The 25,125-nt window shown below is 42.2% G+C and overlaps 1 protein-coding gene across 2 annotated transcripts in view; it reads left to right on the plus strand.

Moving 5' to 3' along the window:
• The window catches only part of LOC126262999 (peroxiredoxin-6-like), a 192,794-nt gene that overhangs the window by 163,379 nt on the left and 4,290 nt on the right, over positions 1–25,125 (plus strand). Inside the window, exons 1-3 of one of the 2 annotated variants that reach the window (XM_049959956.1) lie at positions 10,081–10,239; positions 21,392–21,548; positions 22,629–22,846. The exons of the other annotated variant lie outside the window; for it this stretch is intronic. Of the exons in view, the coding sequence (XP_049815913.1) occupies positions 10,157–10,239; positions 21,392–21,548; positions 22,629–22,846 (458 nt within the window). The 5' untranslated portion in view covers positions 10,081–10,156. Of the gene's footprint in view, positions 1–10,080; positions 10,240–21,391; positions 21,549–22,628; positions 22,847–25,125 lie in introns of those variants that run through there. 2 annotated transcript variants of the gene reach the window in all.

The following is a 25,125-nucleotide window of genomic DNA, read 5'->3' on the forward strand; positions in this document are numbered from 1 at the left end:
TCGCATAAGAACGAAATTTTCGTCGACGCATCTCACATGAGAACATTGTAATATCAGTTTGGCAGCGTTCGGACAGGATCTTCACTGAATACTACATTTCCGTGAGTGTAGTTCGTGATAATAAATAAATATTTCATAGGTGACTGGGCGAAGCAATCTGTAGTTATATTTTATTTGATATACGCTCAGCCCCAAGTGCGAGAATTACCGCACAATCAGCTTAACAGCTCTTGCATCCAAGGACATTATTATATTATGTTATGAGACCAAAGACGCTGCTGTGTTTGATTATATTGTTTATTACAATAGGCCTATTACAGTGTGATTTCATCCTCAATGTAATCAAACACACAACGTGTTTGGTCTCATAACATAATACTGTCCTTATATGACTTACACGACGCAGCGGGTCCAGATGAGTCCAGCTTGGCTTTAGGAAAGATGAAGGCACCAGAGAGGCGGTCCTGACATCCATGTGATAATGAAAGAAAGATTTAAAAAAAAAAAAGTCGAGACACGTTCATATGATTTGTCGACCTGAAAAAAACGTTTGGCAATGTAAAATGATGCAAGATTTCCGAAATTCTGAGAAAAATAGAGTAAGCTATAGCGGAAGGCCGTTAGTATACAGCATGTACAAGAACCAAGATGGAACAATAATACTGGAAAACCAAGAACGAAGTGGTTAGCACACTGGACTCGCATCCGGGAGGACGACGGTTCAATCCCGCGTCCGGCCATCCTGATTTAGGTTTCCCGTGATTTCTTTAAATCGCTTCAGGCAAATTCCGGGATGGTTCCTTTGAAGGGGCACGGCCGACTGACTTCCTTTACCGCCCTTCCCTAATCCGATGAGACCAATGACCTCGCTGTTTGGTCTCTTTCACCAAATCAACTCAACCCAACCCAAGAACGAAGTGCTCTGATTAAAAAGGGTATAAGGCCAGAGTGAAGTCCTTCGCTCCTGCTCTTCAATGTATACATAGAAGAAGCGATGACGGAACTAAAAGAAAGGTTCAAGACCGGCAGTAAAATTAGAGGTAAAAGGATTGCCTGACGACATTGTTATTCTGAGTGAAAGTGAAGAATAAATACAGACTCTGTTAAATGGAGTGAACAGTATAACGAGTACACAAAGTAGATCGAATGACGAAAGTAATGAGAAATAGCATAAACAAGAACACCGAAAAACTTCGTGAACACGATCAGAATTGGTGATAACGAAGTAGATGAAGTTAAGGAATTCTGCTATCTCGGCAGATTAATACTGGCAAAAAGGGCATCCCTGGCCAAGGGAAGTCTAGAGTATCAAACACAGGTCCAAATCTAAATGTACGTCTGGAACACAACGTTGTATGGCAATTAGTCAAGGACTGTGGAAAAAATTGGAACAGTAGTGAATCGAAGCATTTCAGATGTGGTGCTACTGAAGAATGTTGAAAATTAGGTGGACTGGTAAGGTAAGTAATGAGGTTCTCCGTAGAATAAGCGAGGAACGGAATATAGGGAAAACACTGAAAAGAAGAACGGACAGGATGATAGGACAACTGTTAAGGCATTAAGAAATAACTTCTATGGTACTGGAGAGAGCTGTAGAGGATAAAAACTGCAGAGGAAGACACAGATGAATACATCGAACAAATAATGGAGGACGTATCCTGCAAGTGCTACTCTATGAAGAAGAGGTTGGCACAGGAGAAATTCGTGGCGGACCGTATCGAATCAGTCAGTGGACAGACGTCAAAATAAAAAAAAAAAAAAAAAAAAAATGCTCTCGTGGATGCGGGCAGTATCGATAATGGATAAGCTTTGCTTTAATTCAAGGAATAAAATCGATAGCGCCAACAAGTTGACTGAAGGTGAGTGGACAATTTTAGGAAAAACGTACGAGTAACATCGGTTTATACAACTGGAGTCTGTAATCTGTAATTTATCCAGTAGTGAATGTCAAAGAGCTGCTGCCTGCTGCTGCTGATGATGATGATGACGGTTGCTCCAAAATGAAACAGTGGTTGTGTTACTAGGATACCAATTCGTAATTTTCACTCATCGATCGTCTTTTTGATTGAGTGAATTTTGTACAATTTCACACAGCCTAGAGACGATGGTAACTGGGCGTCTTCCTCTCTTGTGTGGGTTACTTACGTAACAAAACAGGTTATCACTGGCGGACTGAGAGCGCTCTTGTTTGGCGCAGATACACATACTGCTTATCGGCGCCGCGAGCGCTTCTGCTTCGAGGGCACTCTAATGGTGTATTCTCGTTCATGACATAGCGGGTGGATTTAGTGTGAAAAGGATGTCTGTGATAAGATACTCGCAACTAAGCTCTCCAGTAAAATTCCTTCTTAAACTGAAGGCATGTTCCTCTGACATTTGATAATTTGATAGTGGTAGACAGAGGAACGGTGACATTCTGTCAGGAAGTTCGGCCAAATAAAGTAAAATTTTGATACAAAATTTTTTTTACTCAGTAGCGTTCTTTAAACGAAGTTGAGAATTCTGTGTCAGTATGAAATACTGGAAGGTATAGAAAGGGGTCAGTGGCAAGTTGGAGCATAGATACGAGAGCTATCTTTCCAACCTCCGACTAGAGGCGAAATAGAAACAACAGTGATTTTTTTTGTTACACTAGCTATACCCGGCGAACTTCGTTCCGCCTCTGAATTATAGCTGACCCGGCAAACGTGGTTTTGCCATATAAATTATCTCTAGTCTATAAGAATAATGTATACGTGTAACACAATGTATACGTCTAACACAATAGCCGTTGTTGGCGGGAGCTCATGACACAAACAATGATAATGGCCGGAAACTGTGTAGGGAGGGAGAAAAGGAGTACGGGGAAGTCCGGCAGTATCGGCCACTATTACAGGGCTATTACAAATGATTGAAGCGATTTCATAAATTCACTGTAGCTCCATTCATTGACATATGGTCACGACACACTACAGATACGTAGAAAAACTCATAAAGTTTTGTTTGGCTGAAGCCGCACTTCAGGTTTCTGTCGCCAGAGCGCTCGAGAGCGCAGTGAGACAAAATGGCGACAGGAGCCGAGAAAGCGTATGACGAGCTTGAAATGCACTCACATCAGTCAGTCATAACAGTGCAACGACACTTCAGGACGAAGTTCAACAAAGATCCACCAACTGCTAACTCCATTCGGCGATGGTATGCGCAGTTCAAAGCTTCTGGATGCCTCTGTAAAGGGAAATCAACGGGTCGGCCTGCAGTGAGCGAAGAAACGGTTGAACGCGTGCGGGCAAGTTTCACGCGTAGCCCGTGGAAGTCGACGAATAAAGCAAGTAGGGAGCTAAACGTACCACAGCCGACGGTTTGGAAAATCTTACGGAAAAGGCTAAAGCAGAAGCCTTACCGTTTACAATTGCTACAAGCCCTGACACCCGATGACAAAGTCAGACGCTTTGAATTTTCGGCGCGGTTGCAACAGCTCATGGAAGGGGATGCGTTCAGTGCGAAACTTGTTTTCAGTGATGAAGCAACATTTTTTCTTAATGGTGAAGTGAACAGACACAATGTGCGAATCTGGGCGGTAGAGAATCCACACGCATTCGTGCAGCAAATTCGCAATTCACCAAAAGTTAACGTGTTTTGTGCAATCTCACGGTTTAAAATTTACGGCCCCTTTTTCTTCTGCGAAAAAAACGTTACAGGACACGTGTATCTGGACATGCTGGAAAATTGGCTCATGCCACAACTGGAGACCGACAGCGCCGACTTCATCTTTCAACAGGATGGTGCTCCACCGCACTTCCATCATGATGTTCGGCATTTCTTAAACATGAGATTGGAAAACCGATGGATCGGTCGTGGTGGAGATCATGATCAGCAATTCATGTCATGGTCTCCACGCTCTCTCGACTTAACCCCATGCGATTTCTTTCTGTGGGGTTATGTGAAAGATTCAGTGTTTAAACCTCCTCTACCAAGAAACGTGCCAGAACTGCGAGCTCGCATCAACGATGCTTTCGAACTCGTTGATGGGGACATGCTGCGCCGAGTGTCGGAGGAACTTGATTATCGGCTTGATGTCTGCCGAATCACTAAAGGGGCACATATCGAACATTTGTGAATGCCTAAAAAAACTTTTTGCGTTTTTGTACGTGTGTGCAAAGCATTGTGAAAATATCTCAAATAATAAAGTTATTGTAGAGCTGTGAAATCGCTTCAATCATTTGTAATAACCCTGTAGTTCTAGCGTTTCTACGGTAGATCGCACGGATTTAACAATTGCAGCCGATACACGGCTCGTCCATGAGCATACAAACATAGCGGAAATTTCGTGTCGAAACGTGTTCACCAGCATTATGAATAAGGCCAAGCGCACACGCATCGATTTTTATCATGCGTAAAAATATTGTACGAATAAATTCTTTTAGAGGAACAAAGGAAAGCATAGAAACTTGTTTGTTCCACTAAAAGAATCTGATTGTACGATATATTTACGTGCGATAGAAATCGATGCGTGTGCGCTAGGCTAAATGTCGGTTTGGCGAATGACGCGCGCTATCCAGCTGAACTTCTCGGTCTAGTTACGTCGATTCAAAGAGGGATATTCGAGTCGTTGCTTTTGGTACGTTTTCTTCAGTTACCTATGTACTGAAAGACTATCACCGGTAGACACCTAGCGGGGATAACTGGTGAAGTGATAATTGATCAGTTACCGACTGGGGTTGAAAATTCTTAAATTTCTAAAATCGCTATTAAAAATAGGGGTTGGTGGTAGAAGGGTGAAAATTTAATATTGCGTGTATTTTGAAATGCCACTTCGTAAAAATATAAAAATAAAATGTTCTGTCCAAAAAATAAGAAATTTTTTTGGGTGGAGCACCCTTATCACTTTGGGGTATGAAAAACAGATTACAACCGTTTCTCAGACCTACCGAATATATATGTAAAATTTCATCAGAATCGATCGAGCCCTTTCGGAGGAGTGTGGCAACTAACACTGTGACACGAGAATTTTATATATAAGGATTAGCTACACCTTCTAGCTACTTCTCTACGTAGTCGCCGCTTCAACTTAGGCATTTGTCGTAGTGTGGTACCAACTTTAGATCGTATAGGTGTTATGGTGTGGGGAGGCATAATGTATCGTGGCAGTACTTGCCTCCAAATCTTTGAACACCGTGCATCCACTGGGCAACGTTATTGTGACCATGTATTCTTTACCCATTTGCTTCTTTGCAGGAGTGCGTTATGACTTCATTTTTATGGATGATAACGCATGAGTGCATCGAACAGCGTAGATGGAGGATCTTTGGAATGGAGGATGTTCAGCAAACGGACTGCCCTGCCCATTCCCCCAACTTAAATCCCACCAACCCCATGTGGGATGCGTTAGGGAGATGTACTGCTGCACATCCACATATACCAAAGACCATCCAATCACGCTGGTGGAGGAATGAAACGCTCTATCATAACTGCTTACCTTCCTTGTGCCAGCATGGGAGCACATTGCAGAGTGTGTATTGCCATCTGTGTTGGTCACACACCCTATTTGTGGTGTCACGTATTGATACTGCTCTATGGGCATCACAGTTGGCAACAGAATTGCAAGTTTCCGTCAGATACCGATAGTGGTCGTGCGGGATTCGATGGACCCAATGGAGCATGTCTGCTGAGCCATGCCTCTAGCTGCTCAATACCATGAGCCCTCTCTGCCGCTGCGATATGTGATGGTCGGTAGCAGCCACTCATTCACTTGCACTTGGAGCCTCTTCGCTACAACACCATTGTTCGCGCTTAGTATGAAGTGCCCCATCCTCATGAACATTCAGAGCAGGACTTTATTTCTAGCTGCATTACTTCTGTACACTTGGAGTAAATTTTCGTTATTCCACTTAAAAATTTCTCAGTGTATAACTTCAGCAATCTTCTATAACATCACTTCTTAAAATCTTCGACTATTCTCTTCCGTTCTTCCATAGTCTGTACTTAAATTGCTGAGTGACTGAGACCCATAATATCCTAGCGCAACGCAATCTGACTGCTCAAAAAAAAGGATAACTTGACTTCAAATAATTAATTCAAAAGAATGGTCCTAACTAAAAAGAAATCCTAACAATAACCTATACATTTCATTAAGCACTTACCTCACAAACATCTTCATTACGCGAACTACTGCAATACAGCGAGCGTCAATACTGCCAGCTAAATAAAAGATTCTAACTACTAAAGCCACTAACTACTAATATGTATGTGGTTAGCAAAGGAAAGATTTTGTTGCAAACCAAATAATGTATTTTTTTACCTTAATAATGTGACATCCAGTTCAAACATTGACATCTAGTACAAATGTATATAATCATGAATAATATTCAATCTCCAAGTCGAACATGTACAGATCGTTAGCCTATGTTAACACGTCAGACCTCTACCCTCCATCAATGCTAACTTCTCACATCTAACATCCGTCACTGCTGGCTGTTCACCTCCAACTGCCCAACAATACATCCATCACTGCTGGCGACTAACTTTCAACTGCCCAACACTACTGGCCATTAACAGCCAACAACGAGTCCAACCAGCCACAGAGTCTCTTACAAACAAAGCGCAGTCAGAGATCCAATGCAAAGCGCTACACAGCGCTGCCAACACAGAAGGAGCCCACTTATAAGTTCATGATTCACTTCTGTGAACTGCTATCGTCCAGACGCACGTTGTCAGATACTTCTTTCTCTAGTTAAGACCTGCGTTTGATCGCAGTAGACTCCTTTGGGCGGGGTATGCTCTCTTTGCCTCTTTGTCTGTCCTCGGCGAACTATAAAATTTCGGAATTTGTCCATGGATATTTCTCTGAGTATTTTGGTATAAGGGATCTCTGATTTTCGATGACTTGTTACATAGTAATTGCATTCCGTTTAATTTATTATCCCTATTTATCTTTGCACTGAAAATACTTGCACACTAGTGCAAATGTCGACAGTATGCACTTTGTGTTTTGTTTGGAAACAAACTTGTTTCACCCATTCGGCATGCTTGCTGCTGACTGAAGTAATGCCCCGTTTACAGTCTGTCCTTAAGCTTACATTCAACACTGCTCGATTCTCTCTTGGGTTTAAGCCAGCAGTGATGGTTGTGCGATAATACACAACAGTATGAATAGGTTTACTGGTGAAGCGCTGGACAATACGTACACGTATATGGTTTTACATAGCAATGTACATATTTCTGCTGAAAATTTTGCATCGCCTGTGTTTTGAGTTGTATATTTTGGTGATTGCTTACTATAGGCTTCGCCGCTACTGTGTAAGTATTTTCACAGAAACAAAAGTAATTGTGACAGGAAACCAACCAGCGGAGACTACGGGTCCCTTATGCCGAAAAAGAAAGTATCCCTGAAGAACCACCGAAGTTTTGTTCAAATAACTTAAGGGGATGCAGCCGGTTGAAGTAGGGGACAATTGTCTACATTTCGACGTGTGACCACTCTATCATATTCAAGGCAAAACGGCAGCAGGTAAGCCTTGTGCAAGAAAATTTAAAACTTCGGGACACACACACACACACACACACACAAATACAGACACACTGCAAACACTAGCGCTAACACATAACCAAAGATGACCGACAGCTGAAGATAGTGAAATTTACTAAGAAATTAAACAACGGGTGAGGTAACGTTAACTCAGTCCGTCTGTTTTTTGACAAGGGAGAGAGAGCTGGATTCTACGCAGAATTTAAACAAAAACCTCCATCTTTATTTACAAGGTTACTTGCTACTTTAATTTCACCTGCTTCCTTAATAATACCTTCCCAATAGCTGAAAATGCATGCCAGAATGTTTGTGTTGTTATATTACATAAGATAACCAACTTACATTAGATAACATCTCCGAAACAACAGGTACCATCGGTGAAATGAAATCAATACCGTAAGCTGTCGACAGGCGTTGATATACATCATCGGGGACAGTTGACAATGTGTGCCCCGACCGGGACTCGAACCCGGGGTCTCCTCCTTACAGGGCAGACGCTCTATTCATCTGAGCCACCGAGGGCAAAGATGATAGTGCGACTGCAGGGATTTATCCCTTGCACCGATGGTATCTGTACCTTCGGACATGTCCGAAAGAACAGATGCCATCTTCATGTATAGTTAAGTCTAACCGGCCATTGACCTTCTTCTTCTGTGCTGGATGCACACGCATTGCCCGAACTCTTACGGGACTCAGTAAGATTGTCTCAGCGAGTAATGAGTGTAATGGGCAGGGGCACTACGAATGTAGTGTGTCGACATTAAGTTGGTAATGTGGGTCTCACGGGGAGTGTGCAAGGGATAAATCCCTGCAGTCGCACTATCGTCTACGTCCTCGGTGGCTCAGATGGATAGAGCGTCTGCCATGTAGGCAGGCGGTCACGGGTTCGAGTCTCGGTGGGAGCACATATTTTCAACTGTCCCCGTTGATGTATATCAACGCCTGTCGGCAGCTTAGGGTCTCGATTTCATTATCTTTTCATTCTAAGAGAGCTGCATGGTCACCGATGGTATCTGTTCTTTCGGACATGTCTTCGTATAAGGTACGAAATAGTCCATGCTGAGCCGTGTGGGTGACGATAATATCAAGTTAGCTCCAAGATTTATGCCTTTTATGCCGTACACTGGGAGCATTTCCAACAAGATGGATCTATTTTGCAGAAATGTGATGTGAAATGAGTTTTCTGACCCCTGTCTGAGAAGACTGTCCCTTTAGGTTCCGTTAAAGATGACCTTGGTTTATGTAAGGCAGGTGTCTACCGTGTTCTTGCAATTATGGCATGTCATACAGTGGTCAGACAATCAGGACCGCACAGGACCGGTGTACTGGGAATAGGCGTCACATACGCTTACAACAGACGAGCAGATTGGCTATTGCAGAACATTGTCTAGGCAACAGTCACCCTGTGGAATACAACAACACGGAGATTCTAGCATGCACTTACAGGTACTGGGATAGTGGTGTTAAGGAAGCAGGTGAAATTAAATTAGCAAGTAACCTTGTAAATAAAGATGGAGGTTTTTGCTTGAATTGTGTATCGAAAACTGCTCCCTCCCTTATCAAAAAACAGGGGGATAGAGTTAATGCTACCTCACCCATTGTTTAGAAATTTTGACTCCCCATAACTTCTGTCGTCGGTCATCTTTGGTTGTGTGGTGGCGCTAGTTTTTACTGTTTGTGGTTCAAATGGTTCTAAGCACTATGGGACTTAACATCTAAGGTCATCAATCCCCTAGATTTAGAACTACTTAAACCTAACTAACCTAAGGACATCGCACACATCCATGCCCGAGTCAGGATTCGAACCCGCGACAGTAGCAGCAGCGCGGTTCCGGACTGAAGCGCCTAGAGCCGCTCGGCCACACCGGCCGGCATACAGTTTGTGTGTGTGCGTGTGTGTGTAAATGTGCGTTGCTCTACAAACCGAGGTTATAAATTTTCTTGCACAGGGCTTAGTTGCTGCAGTTTTTCCTTGAACATGACAGGGTGGTCATGTGTCGAAAAATCAGCGTTTATCGACGACGTCACCCGGCTGCATTCCCATAAGTTTTATGAACGTGGTGTACGCCCAGAGAAACTCAGGTCTCACGTCGAAGTTTTATCCGTGGAGTTCAGTTTCCGTCTGTGTAATCTTGCATAGTATCAACCCAAAGAAGACTCCTCGGCTCTTTGGACAGTAATACATGCCAAAAGTATTGTTTCGAATCATTTATCGGATCTTGGAGACGGGTACCGTGTAAGAACTGTTTATTAATCACTGTGCTAGAACCTGCTGAATCTACGTTGCACTACAACAGACATCATTACGCATTAGATACACGCCAGTCGTAAAGAAAGACGTCACTGCATGAACCTCGAATTCCATGCTGGCAGTGGGCGTGTATTTAGAGTGCAGATAGCGGCTTCCAACATTGCTGGTTATCGGCCAGACTTCGGCAGCTGCCGAGTCACGGTGTGGGACAGAGAGCGACTGGGACTGTGCGAGTGAAAGAGCAAAGCTGAGCGCTGCTGACTTTGCAATCTTCTCTCTCTCTGTCCCTCTCTCTCGCTCCTCCTACCCAACTCCTCTCCGCTTACTTATATAAGTACGCGGTGGCCCAGCAGCCGCCAGTCACTTGTTCAGAGACGCACAACAGTTGCCGCCGCTACAACATGAAGCTCGAGAGCATCGTACCAAACTTCACGGCGCCCTCCACGCAGGGGCCGCTGGACTTCTACAAGTGGAAAGGCGACTCGTGAGTATTTATTTATCTGCCGTTTGTGGTAAATTCACTCTTCGTTTTGTTTGTAATATTATGATGATAACCTTCTGGTTGTCTTTTAGTGTTACGAAATGTTCCTTTCATTCTGTGACTAGGTCAATAACCTCGCCTAAACATTTCTGTACGCCATTGTAGACAGGGAGAAGCCGAGGTGATTTTGAGCCACATGTTGTGCAAAGACTTCTTTCTGCAAACATATAGGTAGCTGCCCTTCTTGACATGCGACTGTGTTATGTCTTAAATGTAAATGACTGTGATTTGATATGATTTGCGTGTATGTGTGTGTGTGTGTGTGTGTGTGTGTGTGTGTGTGTGTGAGAGAGAGAGAGAGAGAGAGACAGCGAGAGAAAGAGAGAGAGAAAGAAAGAAAGAAAGGGAGTGGGTGTAACCCAGTGCCGGCACATAGAACGCTCTTGTCGAACAGCACCGATTGGTGTGTCGTGTGTAGTGTCGCCATGAACAAATTATCACCCATGTGCCACACCTCGTTATTTCGTGAGGAACTGAGGAGAGGGTTTTTGTTTAACCCAAGCATTCACACATGGTCGTCTAATGTATTCTCGTCTTGTCGGCCTATGGCCATTGAAAATTGATCTGCAGACAGACCAAATAGCTTCTTATATATTCTTGGTGACCAGATGCCGCTAATGGCCATTTCCAGATATCATCATCAATACTGCCAACACTGTAACTTCACCATGGAAAATTTGGTATGAAGATAGTTATTTAACCGAAAACCTGTCACGAAACGCAAATAAAAGTGGTTACGTATATTTCTTGACCAGTTTTTGAGAACCAGTTGCCGTAAGTACGTAGAGGTTATGTGTAAAATTATTCCCAACACAGTTTTTTCCACCATTGGTTTATGAACTGGCCCCCGAGGTGGTTGTGACTTTGCTGTACTTCCTTCTGAATAATATGCGCTTTCTGTTACTATTTTTACATGTTTTTGTTACAGTTTTGTTTTTCAAAACATTTATATGGTCGTCCTCAGCGTGATAGAACGTAAATCTGAGGTATATTTGCATTTCTGGTTTAAACATGAATCCCTCATTTGTGCATTTCCTAAATAAACAAAAAAGCCAGAAGTTGTAAATCTGTTTAGTCGTTTCTTTTCCTTATTTTGAATTTGTAGGAACATTTTTAACTTTTTCATCCTGGAATATCCGTAACGTAGCGTGCTTATATTAATCCAATCAGTATGAAATTTGGGCCGTGTGTTTGCATTAAGAGCCAAGCTAGTGACCTAAAAACACCAATTGTTTCCGTTACTTGCTCGCTTTGGTGTTCTAAGACAAGGCATTGAAAAGTGGAAAGAACGGAAGTTGCGTGCATATTAAAGCCATTTTCACCTAACTGGATCATAAACTCTTGTCGGGATTAAATTTTGCCAATGAACGTCTCGCCCTCCCCCCCCCCCCCCAACCCCCAAAAAAGAAAATCTTTGCGTCAAGGGTCTATAATTGTGTCTATCTGTGTATCGGATCCAATTCTGAAGCATTTATTTATTAAAATGTAGCTGAATACGCACACTGATACTAACCGCATACTCCAGTTTACTTATCCAGCTTTTATTCACCTTTGAATAACCACAGAGTTAAATTTTTGTAAATGAACTAACAAAATAATCTTTAAGTATAATGTGAATATAACGTCACCAAATTCTCTGTGAAAGTTGTTGATCTCTTTTTGCATCCACAGAATGATCTACTCAAAGAATAATTTTATCGTGTTTTAAATCGATGTATGTTCTTCAGGTCTCCCAAGGCCTAGCGAAGGCCAGTGACCGGAATAATCAGACGCTAATGAGCAAATAATCCGTTAATTTCCATCATAAAACTGCTACTGTTATCGTATAGATTCTTAGGTAGGCTGTAGGCCTTCATTGTGTTTTCAAGTGGTTCAAGTGGCCTTGAGCACTATGGGACTTAACTGCATCGGTCATCAGTCCCCTAGAACTTATAACTACTTAATCCTAACAAACCTAAGGACATCACACACATCCATGCCCGAGGCAGGATTCGAACCTGCGACGGTAGCGGTCTCGCGGTTCCAGACTGTAGCGCCTAGAACCGCTCGGCCACTCCGGCCGGCGATTGTGTTTTCGCTTGGTATATGACGCAACAGAGGAACAACTTCATGGCAGTACAAACACGTCAAATATTTTCAGATTTTTTTCCCTTTACGTTAGAGAGATAGCTTTTTCAAGAATTTGAACTGTATCTCTTATTAACTGTGATAAAGCAAAGCCATTACTGGCGTTCCAGTTGGCGGATGGCATTAACTCCACAGCTGCACGAATCAACTTCGTCTCGGACAGAAATGTTGTAGCAGATGTGCATCACTTTTATTGTTTACTATGTTCTATAAGGTTTTGTGTTTGTGTAAGTTCTGTGGCATCGTGTTAGAATCTTTGATGCATTAACAGCGTGCCGTTCATTAACGGTAGAAATATTCGTGGCACCGGGAACACGAAAGTACTAACAACGCGCTTTATGAAAAAATTGAGCTTAAAACGTTTGAAATTTCCACTCTTCAGCTATGTATCAAGTGCAACAATAATTCTACACAGTGGCTATAACTGCCTTACACATGTTGCCATTCATGTATACAAAGAATATGATTACAAAATACGTATTTAACTGTGCATTTGACAACTGCAATAACAGGTCTTACCAAAATGGAGCATTTTGAGATTCTGATTATTGTTTACAGTTCTGAAATTCTCAATAAATGCATGTTTTGTAATTACCATATATTGGTTGTATACTTAAATAACGTTCTGTGCGTAATGCATGTCTTGTTAAAAATGTTTTATGCGGCACTGCGCACCATTATAGTGTGCGCTTGACATTCGAGGGCTAGAACTTAAATAGTGGCAACTACTTATTCACAACCGATACAAAAGAGTTACATGTTTGCCCCTGTTACTGTCTTTCAAAGCAGTCACCAGCGTAGTGTAGAACCCGTTGATAGCGATGTGGAAGGCGTAGTATACCGTTAGCAGAGCCTGTTCTGTTGATGGTGCGAATGGAGCGGTCTACTGCCTGTCGAATCCCTGGAACAGTTCCGAAGCGAATACCACGAAGTGGTTCCCTCATCTTCGGAATCAAATCAAAGTCACAAGGGCTCTAGTCCGGGGAGTATGGTTGATGGTACAGTACTTCCCAGTCCCATCGACCGAACAGAGCAGCCACAGCTTGCACTGTATGCGCCCTGGCATTGTCGTGCAAAATGATGGGTGGGGGCAGAAAGTGTCGCCGTTTCTTTCGCAAAGCTGGTCGCAGGTGATGCTAAAAAACGAGCAGTGCTTTGACGGTCTGCCATGGAGGAACGTGATGCGTTAGTATAACATCTTCACAGTCGTACACGAGAATCAACATAACTTTAGACCGTCCCATTCGCACCATCTGAAACATCCCCGTTGAACAATTATGCACGACTGTCCTTAAACTGACGAACAATATTTTTAGCGCAACGCAATCTGACTTTCAATAATCTCTACAAGAGAATGGCCCTGACTAACATTAACCTGTACTTTTCACAAATCACTTACCTCACAAAAATCTTGGTTACTCCCACTACTGCAATACAGCAAGCGCCACTACTGCCAGCTAAATAAAAGATTCAAACTATGGAAGGCACTAACTACTGATAGGGATAGTTAGCAAATGAAAGATATTAATAGAGAACAAACAATGTATTTACCTTGATATCATCATATATATATATATATATATATATATATATATATATATATATATATATATATATATATATATATAGCAGTTCATGACAAATTTCAAAACTCCGCCATCTCTCTCCCCACATCCACCACTGCTGGCGGCTCACCTCCAACTGCGCAACGCTACGCGCTGTTCACAGCCAGATGCCTAACACTACAATGGCGAGTATTACAACAATGCAAAAGCAGCCACAGACCGCACACAGCACAGCCAGTGATTTTCATACAGAGGTGGCGTTACCAATAAAAAAACATAAACAGCCTACTTACACATCAACAGAACAGGCTCTGCCAACGGTATATACTACGTCTTCCACAGGTTCTACGCAACGCTGGTGACTACTTTGAAGGACAGTAACAGGTGTATACACGTAACTCTTGTGTATCGGTTGTGAATAAATAGTTGCCACTATTTAAGTTCCAACCCTCGTATAATGTTCCTCTGTCGCAAAGATGATCCAAGAATGGTCTGACTTTGATCGAAACTGACTGTCAAAACAAAAATAAGTACAGCTGCGTGTTTCGTGATGCAGTTCCCAATCTTCAATGTTAGTATAAGAATCAACAGTAACAGACTAAATCACAGTTTCTTTTCTTTGCAGTGATGGTGTCCGGTTTCGGTTATCATAAGCTTCACCTGACAAAGATGAATTTTCCCTGAGCACATGAGGTGCCGGTGCCCGCGGCCGTTGGGTTCTACCGAAGATAGCCGTCACCGACTCATGTTCTAAGACTAAATTAATGTTAATCAGATGATGCTTAAGATAATCGAAATCTGTCACTTCCAGTAGAAAGAGAAGAATTTGCGGTTTGGACCGGCACTATATACTCCAACATGTTGTCGAAACTTCTTTCTCCAGCCTTTGCTTACTCGTTGATTGGAGGGATATATTTCATCGAAGGAAATATCACGGAGAAAATGTGAAAAACTGTGACAGTCTCACGCGTGTTTTCCTGCACGTCGTTTTTTCCTCAAAAACCCGCCTGAGAATAATTTCATTTACCTGACGACTGCAAGGTGAATACAACAGTTCTTTCTCCAAAAGTCTTCCGTAAAAAGAAACGAATTCGAAAAAGTACTTGTAATTTATGGTCTTGTGTCAATAACCTGGAACATAAGGTTGGAGTGGATATTTCACTCAGCGCTTGTTCACAGACAACATTTGCTACTTTTTTCTATAGTAAATGAAACTAGCGAAATAGAAGTAAAATTACCAGCATTGAATGCGTGGTGGATTTCACTTTTATTTACAAATTCCCTTTTGTAGAAAATTTCTGAGTACAAAATACGTAAACTAGTGAACTGTTAAATTTCATATTCGATTCGCCCTCGCCTTTTTATAACTACAACTGTCGCTCAACAGGTCTTTTCCCTTTCGTAAATAACTGGTGATCGATTGCGTGCGTAACGTGTTGACCTTTCAGCCGTACATTGACAAAAAACTACATTCATCAATACTAGTTATCTTCAAAGAATTACCATGTGCTGCATCTTCATGTCTTTAAACAAGACTTCTCAGTCTTTTCGTTTATGAACTTCTAACTGTATTCCAGCATGTTTTTGTAGTTGCTTCTATTGTTAATACAAAATTGTGGTGTGCGGTTTCTCACTTCCTGTGCCGGAAATAGTGCTGTTTCCCAATTAATCATCGCTTTCCGTACAGTCAGTGTGAAACTTACATACACATTTACACATTAACAAGAAGCAAAAGAAAACCATACATGTTTGTTTCATTGGTGGCATAGCACTTCCATTTATCTCAAGTGTGTAATACCCGATCACATATATTATTTCCCATGAAGGAAGACTAAACATTGCTCTTGCTACAACCACAGGCTTCTTTCGTACAAAAAATGGTTCAAATGGCTCTGAGCACTATGCGACTTAACTTCTGAGGTCATCAGTCGCCTAGAACTTAGAACTAATTAAATCTAACTAACCTAAGGACATCACACACATCCATGTCAGACGCAGGATTCGAACCTCCGACCGTAGCGGTCGCTCGGTTCCAGACTGTAGTGCCTAGAACCGCACGGCCACTCCGACCGGCCTTTGTACATGAAATACAAGTAGTGCGATCCAGGTTGAACCGTAAAAAGGAACAGACTGGCTCGCTATGTACTCTGTATCTGTGTTGTGGTACCGAACCGTCACGTCACCTGACCATTGTGTTTCGCGTAGTGACATAGAATTCAGTCATGCAGACCGAGAAAAACAATCTGTCTAGCTGACGTTAAGAATTAATTTATCATTCAGAACTAGTACTTCGAGAAGTTGAGGGTTTTTCTTTTAACTGAATTTTCCGATTTCGGAGGTTGAGGCGATTTCCTTTCCCTCTTTACACATCTCGTTTTGACATGGAGTTGTATAAAATTAGCGCGGTGGAGTGGAAGGGGAGGTTGGCAGCGCAGGGGAGTAAGCAACCATAGAAAAAACACATAAAAAAGTGCCACGGAGCCCCACCGTAATATTACTAACAAGGGAACCTCCCCATCGCACCCCCCTCAGATTTAGTTATAAGTTGGCACAGTGGATAGGCCTTGAAAAACTGAACACAGATCAATCGAGGAAACAGGAAGAAGTTGTATGGAACTATGATAAAATAAGCAAAATATACAAACTGAGTAGTCCATGCGCAAGATATACAACATCAAGGTTAATGTAAGCATATGTGCGCCGTGGTCTCGTGGGTAGTGTGAGCAGCTGCGGAACGAGAGGTCCTTGGTTCAAGTCTTCCCTCGAGTGATAAGTTTACTATCTTTATTTTCGTAAAGTTATGATCTGTCCGTTCGTTCATTGACGTCTCTGTTCACTGTAATAAGTTTAGTGTCTTTGTTTTGCGACCGCACCGCAAAACAGTGCGATTAGTCGACGAAAGGACGTGCCTCTTCAATGGAAACCGAAAACATTTGATCGCAAGGTCATAGGTCAATCGATTCCTCCACAGGAAAACACGTCTGATATATTCTATGCGACACAGGTGACGGCATGTGCGTCACATGACAGGAATATGTTGTCGACCCACCTAACTTGTACACTTGGCGAATGGGTAAAAAGATTCTTCTACCTTTCCCGATTTAGGTTTTCTTGTGGATGTGATAATCACTCCCAAAAAGTGATGAAAACATAAGAGTTTGTGACATAAACTGAAAACAAAAAATTAAAATTTCCACTCGAGGGAAGACTTGAACCAAGGACCTCTCGTTCCGCATCTGCGCATGACCACAGCGCTCCTGAACTCACCTTGTCCTTGAAATTGCTTATATTCCGCATGGACTACTCAGTTTGCCTATTTTGCTTATTTTTTCATAGGTCCACACAACTTCTTCCTGTTTTTTCGATTGATCTGTGTTCAGTTTTTCAAGGTCTATCCACTGTGCCAACATAGAATTAAATCTGAGAGGGGTGCGATGGGGAGGTTCCCTTGTATGCCACGCCCGTCAAAGCGCCTGACAACAGCGATACGACGCGGCCTTGGACGGTGTGCTCGTGGTCGACCTCTTACGTAACCGGTTCGCCAGCTTCACTGGAGAGCGTCCCCTCCTTGTGTACTCAGCCTGCACGTGTTTATCTTTGCGCATCACGATGTAACGCCTAACAGGTGCCAAGAGCGTAGAAGATGTGGACATTTGACTTATCTACGACGGAAAAACAAGAAAAGAAGACCTGATGACCATGGGACAAAATCGTCCTTTAAGAGTTACTTTTGGACTGTTACAGTGGCGTTAGTGTTCTCAATATATATAAATTGTGAGTGAACAGCGTCGGAAATTCCTTGGTATTGTTCATAGGCGGATTCAGAAAATATCGTTTCTGGCAAAAACACAAGTGGCTCTTTATTCGCACGAAGTAATGAGTGTTATCGACAAGGGATCTTAAATTGAATTCACAGTTCTTTATTTGCACAAGGCTTTTGATATCCTTCCTGGCAAGCGGCTTCTAATCAGACAGCGTGCCTACGGAGTATCGCCTCAGACTTGTGCGACTGGGTTCGTGACCACCAGTCAAAGGTCACAGTTCGCAGTAATTGGCGGGAAGTCACTGACAGAAATAGATGCGATTTCTGGCGTTCTCCTGGTGCTATAGGCTCTGTGCTGTTACGAACCTATGTAAGCAATTTAGGAGATAATTTGACCAGCTGTCTTATAAGAGACGACCGAACAGTTCCCGTTCGAAGGCCGTACAGTCCAGGATCGGTATGCCAATCAGGAAAAACCGCCGTGAGCGTTGAGGCAACCATCTCACCGACGCATCAGGTTTCAAGGTACCCGTCTGTGCGGAGAAGTTCGTAGCTGCTTGTTGCATTTCATTAACCGACAGAATCGTCGGCTCCTCAAGGCCTCGTTTGCAGTACCGCAAGCGTGATAAACGCCTGTGGAGAGATCAGGACTATAGGTCGGGTGTCCAGCGCTTGAGTTGGCGTAACTTCTGCGTTACGAAATTTTGTGATACGGAGGGGTGCGTTACCATGAAGCAGCAGCACCGCTTGGCGCACCATTCCACAACGGTGGCTTTCGATAAACGTGCTGCCCCATACATATTCTCCATTCTCCGATGGATATCTATCGGTGTTTGGTCTTCGGCAACCGAGAAAAGAATAACAGCACGTTGGTCCTGTTTGGACTCATTGGGTAATAATGGTGTCATAGTTCATATTTCCGCTTGTATCGCACGCACGACGGGAAGACGATGCCACACTAATCATTTACCTACGTTTTGGTGTTTATATACCCGCATCCGTATGCGCGCCACGTTGCCTGTAGCAACGACCTCAAACGGATACTTTTTGATCGGCGCTTATAGGCTGTTTGGAGATGATGCTGTCGTTTACCGTGTAGTAAAGATCAAAACCAATTGCAAAATGATTTAGACAAGATATCGACACTAAACACTGAAAAGTGTTAGGTCCTCCACATGAGTACTAAAATGAATCTGTTAAATTTCGGTTACACGATAAAGCACTGAAGTTTAAAGTTCGTCGATTCAACTAAATACCTAGGAATCACAATTACAAACAACTTAATTTTGCAACGATCACATAAAAAATGTTGTGGGTAAGGCGAATCAGAGACTGTTTTTTATTGTCAAGAACACCTAGAAAATGCGACAAATCCACCAGAGAAGCAGGACTTGAGATCCAGCCATCGCGAGGCTGAAGCGGATGCAGCGCACGCGAGTCTGCGTGTGTATGATGATGCAGTGAACACCAGTGACGTCACAGCCGGCGTATAGAGGCGTTCCAGCAGCCCATCAGCAGTCATTCTACTTGATAATGGCTAAGAAGTGCTTGGTCGAAAGCTCGAGACATTTTAACCACTTTATTCGGCTGGAAACCTAAGAACATTTTACTCTTAGAGTTGGCCACCAAATCACAATCAAAATCAAAAAAGAGTAATTGTGTACACTGAAGCACTGCTTTATATCTTCAGTTTAAAAAGGAAAATGGCAATCGGCAAATAAACCCGAGAAAATGAAGTCCCAACACGCGAAATGAAAACTTATCTCTGTAACCAGCTGTCTCTGTAACCAACAAAAATGTTGCTCTTGTTATATGGAACATGTTATTCGAGTTAGTCTCCACTACCACTTCCTAAAATATTCACTATTGCTCTTCAAGACCCTATATATTCACGTTTTTGTTACACACTCTAAGACAAAAATAAATGTCGCAACACAAATGAATTGTCCGAATGGGACGGAAATCGGCAACTGTGATTATATATATATAGACAAACAAATGATTACAATTTCAGAAAAATTGGTCGATTTATTCAAGAGAAAGACCCTCACAAATTGAGCAAGTCAGTAATGCGTTGGCCCATCTCTGCCCTTTATGCAAGTCGTTATTCAGCTTGGTACTGATTGCAGAGTTGTTGGACGTCCTCCTGAGAGATATAGTGCCAAATTATGTCTAATTTGCGCGTTAGGTCGTCAAAATCCCTATCTGGTCCCGCTCATAAAGCTCCAAATAGTTTTCAACGGGGGAGACATCCAGCATCCTTTCTGGTCAATATAGGGTTGGCAAGCACGAAGACAAGCAGTAGAAACTCTCACCGTGTGCGGGCGGCCATTATCTTGCTGAAATGTAAGCCCGGGATAGATTTCCATGAAGGGCAGCAAAACGGGGAGTAGTACTGTCGAGGTATGTGAAGGTGCCACTGATGACAACCAGAGGCGTTCTGCTCTGAAAAGAAATGGCACCCCGGACCATCATTCCTGGTTGTTGAGCCATATGGTGGGTGCAGTCAGGTTGATATGACTCAGCTGTCCCGGGGGTCTCCATACATGTCTTCGGCCTGGAATCTCATTGACTGGAGTAGAGCCATGATGGTCACTGAAGATATGTCTAGAGGCGCCTCTGGTAGTCATCTGCGTCAGCCTTAGAGCACAGAGGTTCGTCACGGTATTTTAGGCCTCGTTTGCTAGCCCTTCATGGCAACCTATCCTGGGCTTACATTTCAGCAAGATGATGCCCGTCCGCATGCGGCGAGAGTTTCTACTGTTTTCTCTTCGTGCTTGCCAAACCCTACCTTGGCCAGACCTCTCAGCAATTACAAACGATTAGAGCATTATGGGCAAGGCCCTCCAACTAGCTCGGCATTTTGTCGATTTGGCCAGAGTTTGGCAGGATTTCCGTCAGGAGGTCAGCCAAACAGAATAACTGCTTCGACAAGGGCTGGAGGTGGACCATCGCGTTATTGTCTTGGTCAATTTGTGTAGCATTTTCTGTCGTCCAGTTTTTCTGAAAATGTAATCATTTATTTGGCTTTACATGCACATTACACCTTCCGTCCCAATTTGACAATATGCTCGTACTGCATCGTATTTTTGGTCTTAGAGAGTATTAATATTTCTATGGATTTGTAAAAAAATTACTTTTTCTGACTTCTACAGTTTAAGGTTTATTTTTACTCTACAGACACTATCGATTCCTTTTTACCAACCAACATAAGTGTCAGATTAATGAGTAACCAGCCGGCTGAAGTGGCCGTGCGGTTAAAGGCGCTGCAGTCTGGAACCGCAAGACCGCTACGGTCGCAGGTTCGAATCCTGCCTCGGGCATGGATGTTTGTGATGTCCTTAGGTTAGTTAGGTTTAACTAGTTCTAAGTTCTAGGGGACTAATGACCTCAGCAGTTGAGTCCCATAGTGCTCAGAGCCAATGAGTAACCAAGAAATGCTGGGTAATCAGATAACAATAAATAAAACCAAACTACTACGTTTGTTTGCTTCAAGGGCTCTGTGAGGTTCGTATGTGTACGTCTCGTACTGAAGAATAATATTTACTGTTTTCTTCGCAGTTTTGTTTTTCGATTCCAGACCGATGGAATCGGTCGTCATGTTTTGTGACTTACTGCTGACGTGATTCTCGTTCCGCAGATGGTGCGTTCTGTTCTCACACCCGGCAGACTTCACACCGGTGTGTACCACAGAGCTGGGACGCATCGCCGTCCACAACCCGGAGTTCCAGAAGCGAGGAGTCAAGCTGCTGGCCCTCTCCTGCGACAAGCTCAAGGACCACGTCGACTGGGTCAATGTGAGTAAGCCAAATCCCTTTTTTCTGGTTGTAAACGGATAGAAAATTGAGAGGCTTGTAAGATGTCTCTTTCCGTGACTTATCCACCACAGTTGTCAATAATTTTATTGCTCCAGACAAACAACGTTTTTATAAATACGTGGTACACCACAGACCATATTTAGTTATTTTCTAATGAAAATATGCGTAGAGCTATATTTTACAGTTGAAGTAATTCAAAGGTGGTTGTCTTATCGTCCGCAGGATTTGTTTGTAGATCCACTGTTGTTCTTGATCGATGTGAATTATTACTTTTATATGAATTAGAACCAGAATTAGTTCTTTTTGCAGATGATCCAAGTACTGTTGCCAAGCCGAGCATAAAAGTAACGACGACGCAAATAACACATAACGTTGAAAAGTAATTGTTTTTTCTCCATAAACGTGCATGCTTTCAACATTTAAAATAACAAAAAATACAGCATATTCAATTTTCTATTGGTAGAAATGTGATGCTAGCTGTGAATATGTTCTATCAGCAAGACATTGTAAACACAGAGAAATTCTGAAGATATGGGCGGATATATTGAAGGAAATTTAAAATAGAAGTACCATTTAATGGATATGCTAGAATGTGTAGGCAGTATCAGGTTGTTATAACTAAAATAACTAACTCAAGAAGTTAATATATTTTGCATTATTTCATTCATTGGAATCTTAAGAGAAAAGTTTTTGGGGAACAAGTGTTCATTACATAAAATAAAATAATTAAAATTCCGTGTGAGGTTTTATATACAGTCATGTTTTAGGTATTAGTTTGTTGAAATAATCTTTATTTATTGATGTAAGTAGTTCAGATAACTGATTATGGTTTGAGACTAATGGAGGTTTTCGGAAATATTGCTGCGGTTGTAAAAGAAAAAGTGATGAACATTACTCACTCAGAAGTTTGTTACAGAGAGAGTGGATTTCACAGCTGTTTTGCCATATAATCATCCGACTATATAAATACGTTTTTTTGAACAGTTGAGTTCAAATATTGTCTATTTGAGAATATAGCTAATAAGAAATGTAAAGAAAGTATGACTAATCTCTCCACAGGACATCAAGTCGTACTGCAAGGACATTCCGGGCGACTTCCCGTACCCCATCGTGTCTGACGAGACGCGCGAGCTGGCCGTCAAGCTGGACATGATCGACGAGCGCGACAAGGACAACGTGGAGAAGGCGATGACGGTGAGGGCCATGTACGTCATCGGGCCGGACAACCGGCTGCGACTCTCCATGGTGTACCCCGCGTCCTGCGGCCGCAATGTCGAGTGAGTGTCGCTACTCAGCTATTTACGTAACCTACATTCATTACAGGGTACATTCCTCAGTAAGAGTGAGTGAGATGTTTTCACCTGCGGCTGCACAAAACTTTGTAATGAACAGTACAAGTGATGTGATTGGCCTAAAGGCATGAGACGACTATCATGAGGTTTTTAGATTTTAACAAAGCTTCAGATACTGTTCACTTCCAAATTTTACTTGCCTAACTCAGCAGCTTAAGTCTTTTTCTCGTTTCGTTATTAACTGTCGTCCCAAATAAAGGCGTATTTGGGACCATGAAGTTGTGTTGGACAGGTAGTACAAGGTGTGCCACAGGGTTCAGTATTAGGTATGACACTCTTCTGATTGTATGCCAAAGTCATGTCATCAGTTCTGTCCCACTGTAAATACAAAGTGTATGCTGATAGCTCCCAATGATATTTAACTGTAAATTAATTAACTCGATAACAGCTGTTGAGAATGTCATAGCTGACCTATGCACATTATCCAAAAGGGCACAGAATATGGGTTAACACTCAATAAATCCAAAATCCAAACAGCTGTGGTAAGTTATTCTAGGCTCTTCAGCCCTACATTCAGGAATATATGACATCTTTTATTGTGAAGGGGACACACACACATTTTTATACCTGAGTGAAGGGTTCAGGATTGATAATCGATGAAAACCTATACTGAGCTGAACACACATCTGCAGTTTGAGAGAAGGCATCAGCATATCTCCACGCCTTAAAAAATTTAAAAAGAACTTGGAACTTAAAATGAAACATCTATAAATGCTTTGCTTTCAGTTTAATGTACAGCGATGTTATTCTGCAGGATTTTTCTCATGTGAGATTAAGACGCTTTTGAATTGGGAATAAGCATCTGCAACGATGTAGTTGTGACGTTTGTCGTCTTTACCATATTTTACCATATTATGCACAGTTCTCGTGCAGACAAGCCCAAGACTTTTTACACTCTGTAGCGGTTATCGTCTGGTCACACATACAGTCCATTGTCTCCCTCCTCGATCCTAACGCTCATATCTGGAAACAAAACATAGACACCCATTCCAGTCAAAGTTAAATCCTTCCTGTCACACAACAATAGGCAGCTGTCTTCTGCAAGTCCTTTTCGGTAGCAGGAACCTGGTTTTAGAATGAGCTTCGTCGTTATCTCAGAGGAATGAACCACATTTCCAGATTCAAGCGAAAGTTAATGACCTATCTACTAAGCAACAAGCAAATTCTGCCTTTGTTTTTGCATGCAGCCATTGAATTACAACAAAGTATCATTATTTCCCATTGTCCTTTCTCATTTCCTGCTGAAATCTCTAGCTGGTGCAGCCTACCTGACTCTCTCTCCCTTTCTTTATCACAGTATCTCACTTTTCTACACCATTAAATACATTAGCATCTACTGTCATTATTATTATTGTTAGCAGTGGTGATGGTAGTATTCCTATTACTGTTACTATTATTTCAGTTAATTATTCCAACTGACATCACACACAGACTCTCTCTCTCTCTCTCTGTTCCTATAATTGCTACTTTCATTTATAATTGTTTAAGTGTGATGTAAAAAGTCTTGTACGTGTAAAACACTGCCGCAATAAAAAACAGTGCCTTAAATCATTATCTGATCATGTTAAAAAGCGTATAGATTTTTGTTATGTATGAGCTGTATCCATGAGGATGTTGACACTAATTTCGTCAGATCTTGTACCTCCATTGGCAAAAGGCCATGCAAGTGACCAAATAATGAAAGCAGTAATAACTTAAGTGTGTGCCTGTCTAGCATTCTGATTACGTATGCAGATTACAGACTCATTTGCCAAATACAAGATACCATGACCAGCTGACACTTAGTCTTAACCAGTCACCGTTTAGAATTCTTTGAATGTAATTACAGCATAGAAGCAACATTGGAGTTTAGTGAATCAGATAAATATGCTGGCTTCTGAAGTGCACAGAACGCAACAGATCACTAGCGAGTTACTAACGAAATAACAGACTTGATCACTGAGTAAAAATTACCACTTGGCCTGAGACCCACAGATTTTTGAAAAAGCTTTTGAGTCATTTTTAATTACATTTGTACTAATAGTCATTTAAAACAAATAATTAATTCAAACCACACTATTATACAGAATAATAAGTGCGCATAAACTCTGCAGATTTCACCACACTTCATCAGGCTGGTGGAAATTTAGAACTGCAAGAGAAGTAAGACAAGAAGATTCCATGACCCCACACTAACCTCAGTAGCAGCAGAAGCAGCTTCAGAT

This window comes from Schistocerca nitens, chromosome 6 (assembly GCF_023898315.1).
Source record: "Schistocerca nitens isolate TAMUIC-IGC-003100 chromosome 6, iqSchNite1.1, whole genome shotgun sequence".
In the NCBI taxonomy this organism is placed as follows: Eukaryota; Metazoa; Arthropoda; class Insecta; order Orthoptera; family Acrididae; genus Schistocerca; species Schistocerca nitens.